This window comes from Lotus japonicus, chromosome 3, assembly GCF_012489685.1.
Source record: "Lotus japonicus ecotype B-129 chromosome 3, LjGifu_v1.2".
Lineage (NCBI taxonomy): Eukaryota > Viridiplantae > Streptophyta > Magnoliopsida > Fabales > Fabaceae > Lotus > Lotus japonicus.
In genome coordinates, this window is record NC_080043.1 from 23,126,515 (window position 1) to 23,139,473 (window position 12,959).

A 12,959-nucleotide genomic window follows, 5' to 3' on the forward strand; every position below is an offset into this window, starting at 1 on the left:
CCAAATAAGAAATTGTGGGTTGGAGTTGCTCTAAGAAGTAGGCTAGGAATACAAAAGTATGTTTATAATTCAACGTCTTGACAAGGAATTATTTGTATCATATATCTATTACTACCTTCGTTCCTATTTAACTGTTCAGAGAGAGAAGAAACACACATATTAAGGAATGCAATTAATTTTGTTAATTTTCATGAAAGTATTATATGTTTTCCTTTTTCACACTTTAGAATGTATTTTATTTTTCTTCATTTATTGTTCATGCAAGGGCATTTCTTGGAAAAACATCATTTAATGTTCTCTTTAAAGTTTAAACTCTAAGTTGACAGATATATAAGAACAGATTTTTTTCTTCAAAATGGACAGTTAATAAGGAACGAAGGTAGTATGTTTTATGCTTTTTGAGATTGATTATGAAGATAAAGTTAGTGAGAAGAAGACCCGAAGTTCAGAGGCTGGGGGTCAGAGGTTGATTCAACCACTCGTAATCAACTGTGGATTGAAGCAAGTGGGGGAAGATGAGGTGATAAAAACATATAGTGCTGGTGACATGGTGGCACAATACATGCCCGACGATCGTCTTCATTCCATTGCTCAGGAGTATCGAGCCTTGCAATCGTCTTATGTTTATGATGTGTAGGCAAATTCAAAGTTACAAGAGACGGTGATGAGGAAAAATGTTGCACTCTGTGAACAGATGGAGGATGAGAAGTCTAAACTTATGAGGAGCGGATTTAACAACAAAAGGCTCAAACACGGGCTAAAATGGCGGCGATGAAGGCTGCGTAGGATCAACAATTGGTAGAAATTAGTGATTAGTTCAATGTCTTCTAACGCTCCATGGATTGGATGCGATGGGAAAATCAAAGGTTTGTTGAACGTGTGAGAGTTGCGTCTACTCTTCAGCCTACTTTAGGTACTGCTTCGCTCGAACCTACTTTAGCTACTACTCCGCTTCAACGTTCTCATGTTGTTATTGTTCAACGTATTGTTATGTCACTTCATACTACTCTACTTGCTGCTCATGGGTCTTCTTCACATGGTGGTTTAATCGTTGATAAGGATCCATGTATCAAATTTATGAAAGTGAATATGATAATAAGGATCGAAAATGTAAGGTGGAACCATTTGAGATAAAAAATCATATTGTACCAACAAATTTTTATAACGATTTTTTGTCAGAAAATTCACACACTATGGACAGATTTTACGGAGACATATATCAATTGATAAATTATAGGGTGTGGGTATATTACAGCTGCCTAATTTCCCTACTAAATTGTCCACATTATCTTTAATAATTTTTAAAAACTAAAATTATTTCAGGATTTTTTTAATTAATATAGTTTAGTATTTAGGATAGAAGGCTTTGACTTTGATAGAATTTAAGTCCTTCCCTCCTTTGGGAGGGAAATAGAAAACGCGACCAAGTTCATTCGAAACGAATCCACACCGTCAAAATTCATTAAGTAGAGATCCAACCATCCACGTCACCGATCCGCACAGAAACTTTTTAACCAATCAAATCACAGCGAACCAACATATATAAACAACACACAACACACCCCAATCAACACAAACATTTCACAACTCGCTCTCTGTCGTTTCGACTTTCGATCATCCATCGCTGCAATTCGCTCTGAAAATGGCAAAGGCAGCAAAGAAGCCAGCGGAGAAGAAGCCGGCGGAGGAGAAGCCCGCAGCGGAGAAGAAGCCGGCGGAGAAGACACCTCGGGCGGAGAAGAAGATCCCGAAGGAAGCTGCTGCCGCTGCCGGCGACAAGAAGAAGAAGAGATCGAAGAAGAATGTGGAGACATACAAGATCTACATCTTCAAGGTGCTGAAGCAGGTTCACCCTGACATCGGAATCTCCAGCAAGGCCATGGGAATCATGAACAGTTTCATCAACGACATCTTCGAGAAGCTCGCTCAGGAGTCGTCTTGTCTTGCTCGCTACAACAAGAAGCCGACGATTACTTCCCGGGAGATTCAGACCGCCGTGAGATTGGTTCTCCCCGGCGAGCTTGCTAAGCACGCCGTTTCTGAAGGCACCAAGGCGGTTACCAAGTTTACTAGCTCTTAGGGTTTTTGATTTGATTTTGGTATTTGTAAAGGCTAGTTTGTTTTGGAATATTGGATTGTGGTGAATTTTCGAATGTAATTCGTGCTATCTTGTTACAATACATAGTGAACTGAATCAAAGAAGCCTTTTCAACCTTGTCTGTTGTTATTTGTTTTGAACCAATTAATCTTTGCTGAAAGGTTGCAACATTGCCTTTGGTACATCACACTTATGATTTTTGTTTTGTGAAAATCAAATATATATTCGTTTATTCTTAGGGAAAAACTTAGGTGCAGTTGTATACCTGCTGTATACCCGCTGTTGGTACTGTTTGCTAATAGGAATAAAACACGTGGATTATAATTAAACCTCACCAAAATCTAATTATATTAAACTTCACATTGTTACTCTCTGTCATCTCTTAAAAAGGGTTTCTTTCTCCCACTACGTCCCACCACAATAAATTACCTCCTGTACACCGATTATGGCAACCACGTTGTGTAATTCACTCCCCACGTCTTTCTTCAACGCTTAATCTTTTGTGTTCTTCACGCTGTGGGAATCAAAAGAAACGTTCTGTCTTCTACAATCACAAAGTTCTCTTTGCTTCGCAGAGTTAACACTTAACAACAATGAATACAGGGGTTGTAGCTACAGAAAAAGGGGATGAACCTTCCCATTAATCATGGATTATAATTCTTCCATAAACCTTCCCTCCATCCACATATCTGCTCTAACAATCACATAATGCCCAAGTACCCACGTTATGTTTCCAATTACAAACCCTTCCAGGCAAACAAATTATAACTTTTTCACATAAAACAATAAATATGAAATGGGTCTGCTGCATAACCTCAATTATAACAAAAACAAAAACAAAAGGGAAAGACAAAAACTTTGTAGAGCATGGCAACGTGAAGTTAGAGAGAGAGAGAGTGAAAGGAAGGCTTGGAAGAAGGGGAAGGGAAGCAGCGTGAGTGCAAAATCGCAAATGAAGACATGCCCAACGACCAACGTGTTGCCATAATCGGTGTACAGAAGCCAGAAGGTGTTTGTTGTGGTGGAAGGCAGAGTGAAAACGGGGAGAAAGAAACCCTTTTTAAGAGATAATGGAGAGTAACAGTGTGAAGTTTAATATAATTAAATTTTGGTGAGGTTTAATTATAATCCACGTGTTTTATTCCTATTAGCAAACAGTACCAACAGCAGGTATACAACTCCACCTAAGTTTTTCCCTTATTTTTATACAAGTGAGTTTAACTATTTTATCAAGACTTTTATAAAAAAACTATTTTATCTATTTTTTTTGTAAAATTCTATATTTTTATTCATTGGCATTTTACCCTTCATTACATATAAAAAAATATTCAAGTAGTTAGAGCTGTTAATTTGACCCATAAGCCACATCTCCAGATCTGATGAACTTGTCTTCCCCTATTTTAATCGTGCCAAATTGGGTTTGGGGGAAGCTAACCACTTTCGCTTCCCCTTCCACTTATGTTTCCTCGTCTGTTTCTAGGAGGGTTACAAGCCACTACCAATCCCTCTTCCAAACCACGTCTTCCCAACATACTATATTCATTGGGCTCTTCCTGAAAGAAGGAGGTTTTTTAATAGATAAATCATTGACGACAAGGAGAAAGCTACACCCATTAATCCTAGATTTTGAAGGTGGCACATTTTATTGGCAATTGTTAAAAACAGTGCCACCGCTTGCTTGCTCAATACCTACCGTTGCTTACGCCTTGGGGCACTAAGCGCTTTTTACAGCTTTAATTTTGTGTTGTTGAGAGTTCTTTTTATGTGGTCGTGGTAGTATTCTTACGTTTTTCAATTTTAATTGTGGATAGGGAGCTGCTTCGGATTTTAAGATGACTGGTTCTTTGCTCAGATTTGGGCACTCTTGTTCGGGGCTTTTGGTGTGTTCAGGGCTTGTCGCTGGATGTCCTGTGTTCGAGGTGTGTTGGTTGGGCTTGTTTGCGTTGGTTCTGGGTGTGGTGGGTTTCGCGCTAGTTTTGCTATCTGGGTTGCGGTGTCATTGGTTTCGCTCTATATTCGTTGTATAGGGTGTTGGTCCAGCCGAATTAGAGTATTCAGGAGGCTTTTGATAACCTGGAAATTTGGTTCGGTTATGTTGCGGCCTTTGGTTGATGTCTTATGCTAATTTGTTTTCCTCCAATGCCGAGATGACGTTATGTTTTTTTTTGGGTTTACAAGGCTTATTCTCGACGTATTTAGGTCCCCCATGGATGTCTCTTCTCGTTGGTCGTTTAATGCTTGATTAGGGGTTAGACCCTTAAAGTTGTGATTCTAGGTTCATTTGTTGCCGTTTAATGTATAATGGGATGAGCTCGTTTTTAGGTTTGCTTTTGAGGGACTTTTGCTTACAATTTTTATGTGATGTTTGTACTATCGATCATTATCTATCAATCAATATTTATGTTTAAAAAAAAAAGGATCATGACAAGATATGATAGAGAGTTGGATAAATACATATTATGATAAAATTATTATAAATATTTGTTTGAGGTGGAAAAGATAATAAAAAATAATGAAAAATGTATGAAATTTATCTTAGAATAATAAATACATAATATTTTTTAAAAATTTGTGATTATTCTATTAAATTTAAATTTCTTACATATTATTAATGAATAGTTAACTTAAATTCAATTCATTTTATTAATTAGCCTATTTAATTTTTCTGAAGGGAGCCTATCTTAATTAAAATTGTATAGGTAATTATTTGTTTTTAGCTCTGTAGTCTCAAAAAATTATAAATAATTATCATATAATTAGAGAAATAGTTTTAAATAATAGGCATGATAATAGAAAATTATTCTGTATTTACTATCAATATATTAATATTTACAAGTGAGTAGTCTATTTTACTCACTTGTAAATACAATAACTTCGCTATTTATATATTATACTGTTTTTAATTAAATTTATGAGTAACTAAAGAATTTTAACTTAGCAATAAAAAATATTATAATTGTTTCATAATAAAATTAGTATATTATTAAAATTAATATCTTACAAATTGTATAAAATATAAATACTGAAATAATTTAATTTGAAGTTAGGGTATTGAAAAAGAATAAAAAAATGTTATCCTCACTTATCAAGATAAGTTCTAACAAAACTCCCTCCATTAGAATAACTTTCACACATGATGAACATGATAGGATATGAGTTATGATTGTGTGATCATATCCTATTTGCGCAACCAATGATAAATTACAAAAAGATATGATTACACTATCATATCTTGTATGATTATCCTTACCACAAGGGAGCCTTTATTGTCTGTTTGGTAGAGAAGAGATAATAGAGAAGGGAGAAGTTGAGAAGAGAGAAAGATGTGAGAAATAAAGTAGATTTATAGGTTGTTTGTTATGATAAAAAGAGAAGAGAGAAAGAGAAAGAGAGACCCCTAACTCCTATAAATCAAGCATCCACTCATCTCTATCCAATTTGGAGAGACAAAAAAAGTGGTGGGACCCACCACTTTTTTTTATCATCTCTATCTCCCTTGTAACACTCACTAAACACACATACTTCCTCCCCCTAACTCCCTTTTCCTCATCTCTCTCTACCCAAACCTCCCTCTACCAGACAAAGCCTTAGTTTCATGAAATACAATAGCCCTTGCAAGGGTACTTGTACTTGTTGTTATGATATATCAAATGTCAACACATCTAGACCTAAATAAATGCCAACACATAATGAAATGGTGAATAATATCTTTGACTACACTTATGGATGTTAAAATAATCACTATCGGCAAAAATTCAGTCCATCTGGAAAAAGCCGTAACTGGTACAAATTGAATCCAAACAAATTATAGCCACTAACCGGTCGGTGGTGGATCTAGTGTTTTGGTCTTTTTCATACAATAAGATCAACTATTTTGATCAAAATCGACTAGTGGTGTAACATCTTGATTTCTCGGGGGTCACTAGTAACCAAAAGTCAAAAACTAACTAAAATAAAATCCGCAAACACATTTAATGTCATAAATAAACCTCATTAAATAAAACTACTTCAAAAATCAAGGCCAATTAAGGCCATTATTCAAACCAAGTAATTGAAAAACATCCTTGCTCCCTGTGCCTCCATGCAAGGCAACACATAAGAGACTTTATTCGAAAAACAAAGTTAGTTACAAGACCTAATGAAAAAAAAACTAGCTGATTTACTCTCTAGCAAAAAAGCTACTTAGAAAAACCCCTTGTATCTAAAGCATGATCGATATAACAAAATAAGTCGGCCTTCAAACTAGATACTCTCCTCGGTTGTACGCAATTACACACCACAAACTATTCTACAAACTCCTCTAGCTCACAAGCATTCTCCGACATCGTTGTTTTAGGAGAAACATCACGTGCAAGAGAAATCTGATAGCATATGTCATATCATATATCTCATCAATAACATCATGCATAATCAACAACTAATATAGAATAACATCACAAGTTAATCAATAGATCAACCTCATATCATGCAATTTCATAAGCAAGCATGAATCAAACAACACATAGCATAATCACATGCACAGACGCTCTAAGAACGAAGTTCCCATTAAGCGAGAGCAAACAAACATTTAGCACACATCAATCACACAAGACACTAGATCGAAATTATGTCATCTTGGTCGCTTTCCTTCCCAAAAGCATATCTTAGTTACTCACAAACCTTGACAACAAGAGTAACTAAGTTACTATCTAAGGGCATGCTAAAAGTAGAGAAAGCAACCAAATACGTTTGGGAAAAGTTTGCAAATCAAACCTTGACTTAGTTTATTTAGATTCAATTTCCCCAAAACTCTTTAATTGCAAAAAGGTTCTCATTAAAGTCCTTAATTGAAAAACACCAGAGCCCACAAAAAAGAAATAATCTAAAGAACTAACCACGCAAAAACAAAAGTCTTGCTCAATAAACCACACAAAAGCTCTCATCTGGCATGAAGCTTATAACGTCGCTCCATAATTTGCTTAGTTAAACCCTAAATGGCCAATTCATCAATTCCATCAACATCGGCACCCAGGCTTGTTCTTCTGGGATTTATTCGGTAGCTTCTGCATATAAATGGCTCATGAAGCCAGTTATGGGTCCTCAATTGGTGACCGAGTGGGGTGTAGTGTGGAGATTAAAAGTACCTGAAAAGTTAAAGGTTTTTGTTTGCCTTCTCTTGCATGATGCTACCCCTGTGAATCCCCACAAGTTTCGTTGCAACTTGACTAATTCCCCGAGTTGCTCAAGGTGCTCGCATGGCTCTGAGGATAGTCTTCACTGCTTGCGCGATTTGTCCCCATGCAAAGGAAGTGTGGATTCGCTTAAATGCATTAGCTTGGTCGGGGTTCTTATCCTCTTCAATTCATATGTGGATCCAGTCGCAAATGAGGGGCTCCAATGGCACTCTGTTTTTTACTATCGTGTGGAGACTTTGGCGATGGCGCAACGAAACAGTTCTGGGAGACAAGCTATGGACGATGCATAATGTTTGTGAGGAAATTCGACGAGATTTGGGGGATAATGCCAGATGGTTAGGCAGTGCGGCGATGCAGGACGAGGTGACTCGGGTTAATCGGTGTTGGAAGGCACCACCTATGAATACTGTTTCGCTGATGGTGGATGGAGCTTACCATGCAGTGCAGCATCGTATGGTAATTGAGGGTTTAGTCCGCGACTCAGAAGGGAAATGGCTTGGCAGTTTTTATGCCTGAAGAGGTGGAGGGGATCCTTTGTTTGCTAAGATTCAAGCTCTTTTGCAAGGCTGAAAGTTCTTGTGGCAGCATAACTGGCGTAAAGCGACGTGTGGTGTGGATTGTTTATAGTTAGTCCAAGCTCTTGGTAAGCAACAAACTGTGTTTCACTAGTATTGTAGCTACTTGATGGATATTTGTAAGACCTCGTTTAGGGTATATTATTTTATTAAATAATATTCTAGGAATTGTTTGTGTTATATGTGATATTATGCCTTTACAAAGGAAAATTATTTTATTAGAGACATTATTAGAACTTAATAATATCTAGATGACGATTTAATCATCATTACGATCGTTTTGACTGTAATATTGCTAGGGCTATTTTCCGACGACTTTTAGGTCAAAATCAGTCTGACAACGACGACGAGTTGGCGAATCGAGTCGGAGAGGACAATTTAGTGGGCCACACCTTATGGGGAGGTGACATGCATGATTCTAAGGATATTCCATGAGGGAATATTCATTTCTTTTATTTTTGAGGGTTTTATTTTAATAAAATAGGGTTTTATTTAAATAAAATGTATTTAATTATTTTTAACCTATGGTTTATGAAACAATAAATTATGAAAAATATTTTTGAGGTAGTATGGAGGTAATGCACGATATTTTGGAGCCAAAATCATTGATGAGGTTTTTAAATTCAAATTTGGAGTTTTTGAGCATTTAGGAGGGAAATTGTGTATTTAATGCATTAATTATTTTTGGGTTTTTATCTAAATTATTATTTTAAATAATTTTTTGAGAAAATCTGAGCATGGTGAAGGTGGTGGACGGCCAAGGGTTTGAGAAGAGGAAAAATGAGACTTGTGCAAGCAATTTCCTTTCTTGGCATGACAATGTATTTTTGGAAATTTTCTCTCTTAATTGCCTTTAATGGGGGATCAATCTTTAAACTTTTAAAACCTTTTGGGGGATCTCTATAAATCTGATTTAAAACCTTTTGAACTCATATTTGAATAATTAAAAACATTAAGGATTTAAATGGTATTTTTTTAAGTGGGTTTAATTAGGAAATAAGCCAAATTTAGAGGACTGAATCAGGGAAGGTTGGAAGAGTCTAGAAACCCTAGACTGAGCTGAAAATTTCGTGGGTTTGGGCTGCTGCTTGGGGAGAAAGAAAATCATTTAATGCTTGGCTCTCACCCCTCACTATAAATAGAGTCTTTCCCCCTCTCATTTCTTCACATCCAAGAGCTCTCCTCTCATCTTTTATGCGTGAACTCTCTCTCTCTCTCTCTCTCTCTCTCTCTCTATTGTTCTTATTTTTAGTATTTTTTTCTTAGTTTAGTTTAGTTTAGTTTCTAAGCCTTGAGCAAGGTCATTCTCAATATGCTCTGTGGTTGCAGCTTATGCTGATATGCCAAATCCAGAAGAGAATGATTTTAATCAAGTTGCTTAGAGATGTTTGTGAAAGTGGGGTTTTTCGTGAAGATTTTTATGATGCTCTTGTGATATTCTTATGATCTTCATACAAAGGATTTTAGAAAGGAGGTTTTGATCTTATGATAGAGAAAGTTTTGGTTTATCGAGGTTTTAAGGAGATAATTTCGAAAATATGGGGAAGGGATATACTATCGCTAACGATTGACTAATTCGTAACGTTACTCTGTCCATTCGTTGGTAGGACCTTTTCGAGTGTAGACCTAGCTTCAAGGAGCAACCCGAGACTTTTAGGAAAGCGTACCTTCGAGGTAAGGGCCCTTCGGCTACGACCTAGAATTCTTGATTGTGATTGTATGACTATCAAATGTTAAGGACTTTATGCTAGATGGATATGATAGTAAGGGCACTTCGGCCTCGGCCTAGATAAATTTTTGTGTGATTGTGATTGTTAGAAAACATGATGCTAGGACTATCGATGATATATGTACTAGATATGCTATATGATAATGCAATAAATGTTAGCTAGTGTTATAATGAACATGCCTATATGCCTAGGATGTTAGCTACATTTATTGATATGCATGCAAGTTATTATGTTACGATATTTTGTTCATAAAGATGAACGTGATAGACTTAGGGCCTAGTGATGATGACCGACTTGCATGACATGCATTGTGGACCAAGTGACCTGGACTGGGCTTGGTTGGCCACAGCTAGTGACCTGTACTGGGCTAGTCGATGGTGACGTTCAGGGGATGGACCTGAGCAAAGGACGAACGTGATACGACAGTGCGTTGGAGAGGTCCAACCCCGATCGTGGAGTCGTGTTCGTCCTGCCTTTCCAAAAGGGATCGACTTAATGGATATCTGAAGCGTCTCCATGCATGTGCACGAGTATTGACTAACTATAACTTAGAGTTATGAGATAGTTCCCTATACTTGTGAAACTTAAAACTTAATGTAGTTCTCCTATTTGTGAATATTAACTTAGGGAAGGACTTGTGATTGATAGGGTAGTATACCCTACTTATGATATGTGTGTGTTAGAAGTTGACCTTTGCTTATTTGTTGTTTGCTGTTTGGGGCGCTTAATGCCTAGACAACAAGCATGCGTGTGATCAGTCGAGATGTGGCCCTATACCTGCTTAATGTGGACGACGACAAGGCTCGAGACAGCAACCGTGCGTCTCTCCAATCAACGATGGGATTGGAGAGAGGAAAGGTTGCGAGACGATGTGATGCGAGCATTGGAGAAGGCCTTGGAGGGCACACGGCCTATGAGTCGGGTATTGGGTGTGATAATTGAGTCTGTACTTGGGGGTGAGCCGAGATTGTTTATAGGGTTCGAACCTAACCTAGAGACCTTCTTGTTGTGTTGGCTCGGGGGCGATCGAACACTAGTTTAATAATTATGTTTTAATCTGAAAGAATCATTGTACGCTTCCAAAGCTTTTATTAATTAAATGAATTACTCAGTCCTTTTACTCATGTTACTACTTCCGGCAAAAATTCACCCACATTTTTCGAAAAAAGATTAATAAAGTGACCCCCGAGATTTAGGGATGTTACAATATTCAACTCCTCTTGTCGCGTAACTGGAAAGTTAACATTTATCATGTGCCTCGTGATGGTAATGATCCAGTTGATTTTCTGGCAGGGAAGGGTGTCAGGTTGTAGTGTATGTTAACTGAGCTGGAAAATCCTCCTTCTGAGATTTTTCCTCTCTTGTTGAAGGATCTTGGTCCCGTGTAGTTTTGTTGTTTATTTTCCTACTTACCAAAAAAATGCAAGTGAATTTAACTATTTTATCTATATTAACTCTTTTTTTTTGGTAAAATTCTATATTTATATTCATTTTTCATTTTACCCGTTATGACATATAAAAAATATTCAAGCAGTTAGAGCTGTTAATTTGACCCACAAGCCCCATTCCACGTGGGCTAGGGCTAAAGGATCATGACAAGATATGATAAGCGAAAGATATGATAGAGTTGGATAAATACAAAATATGATAAAAGTATTATAAATCTTTATTTGAGGTAGACAAGATAATAAAAAATAATGAAAAATGTATGAAATTTATCTTTGAATAAGAAATACATAATATTTTTTCAAATTTGTAATTATTTTATTAAATTTAATTTTCTTAAATATTTTTTATGAATAGGTAATCTTAATTAAAATTTTACTTTAAATAATTGAATACTTTTAAAATTTGTGATTACCTATATTATTTAGGTTGTTTAATTTTTCTGAAGGGAGCATATCTTAATTAAAATTGTATAGGTAATCAATTGTTTTTAGCTCTGTAGTCGCAAAATAATTTTTTTTTGAAGTGGCAAGTAATAAACAACAAAATTAATTAAATTTGAAAAATATTATGAAAATATTATTTTTTTCACGATTACTTTATATTTAAATTATAAATGATTATCATATAAGTAGAGAAATAATTTTAAATAATACACATAATAATAGAAAATTAGTCTATATTTACAATCGATATATTAATATTTACAAATGAGTAGTTTATTTTACTCACTTATAAATACAATAACTTTACTATTGATATAATAGTATCCTTTTTAATAAAATTTATGGTTAACTAAATAACTTTAACTTAGCAATAAAATTGTTAATTGTTTAAGAATAAAATTAGTATATTATCAAAATTAATATTTCACAAATTATATAAAATATAAATATTGAAATAATTTAATTTGGGGTTAGGGTATTGAAAAAGAATAAAAAATTGTTATCCTAACTTATCAAGATAAGTCATAGCTTTTACACATGATATGAGTTATGATTGTGTTATCATATCATGTTGGCGTAACCAATGATAAATTACAAAAGATATGATTACATTATCATATCTTGTATGCTTATCCTGACCATAAAGTAGCATTTACACTCTTCTTGGTAGAGAAGAGAGATAAATAAAAGATAGTAGAGAAGAGAAAGAGGTAAGAAATATAGTAGATTTATTGGTTGTTTGGTATGATAAAAAGAGAAGAGAGATAGGAAAGATAAAGACCGTTAACTCCCATAAATCAAGCAACCACTCATCTCCATCCTCCCACTCACCAAACACACATTCTTCCTCCTTCCCCCTAACTCCCTCTTCCCCATCTCGCTCTACCCAAATCTCTCTCTACCCATTAGTTTCATGAAATACAATAGCACTTGCGAGGGCACTAGTACTTGTTGTTCTGATATGGTATATCAAATGTCAACACATCTAGACCGAAAAAAATGCCAACACATCTTGAAATAGTGAATAATCTCTTTGACTACACCTATGGATGTTAAAGTAATTACTATCGGCAAAAATTCAGTCCATACAAAAAAAACCGTGAGTGGTACAAATCGAATCCGAACAAATTCTAACCACTAACCGGTTGGTGCTGGATCTGGTGTTTTAATCTTTTTCATACAACAAAATCAACTATTTTGATCAAAATGACCGGTGGTGTAACGTCCTGATTTCTCGGGGTCACTAGTAACCAAAAATAACTTTAAAAAAATCCACATACACATTTAATGTCATAAATGAAACCCCATTAAATAAAAATGCTTACAAAATCAAGGCTAATTAAGGCCATTATTCAAACCAAGTAATTGAAAAACATCTTTACTCCCTGTGCCACTATGCAGGGCAACACATAAGAGACTTTATTCGAAAAACAAAAGTGAATTATAAGACCCAATTACAACAAACTAGCTGATCTACTCTCTAGCAAAAA

General features: G+C 35.6%; 1 protein-coding gene across 1 annotated transcript; it reads left to right on the forward strand.

Annotated features, from left to right (window-relative positions):
• The first annotated feature begins 1,559 nt into the window (after positions 1-1,559).
• LOC130748263 (histone H2B.3-like) lies at positions 1,560-2,215 on the forward strand. The gene has a single exon (XM_057601448.1). It carries the CDS (start codon positions 1,643-1,645, stop codon positions 2,078-2,080), a length of 438 nt encoding a protein of 145 aa, XP_057457431.1. The 5' UTR covers positions 1,560-1,642; the 3' UTR covers positions 2,081-2,215.
• The last annotated feature ends 10,744 nt before the right edge of the window (positions 2,216-12,959 follow it).

Excerpts from the sequence above, each read along its gene's own strand:
- LOC130748263 (XM_057601448.1), top strand. The coding sequence starts at position 1,643 with ATGGCAAAGGCAGCAAAGAAGCCAGCGGAGAAGAAGCCGGCGGAGGAG.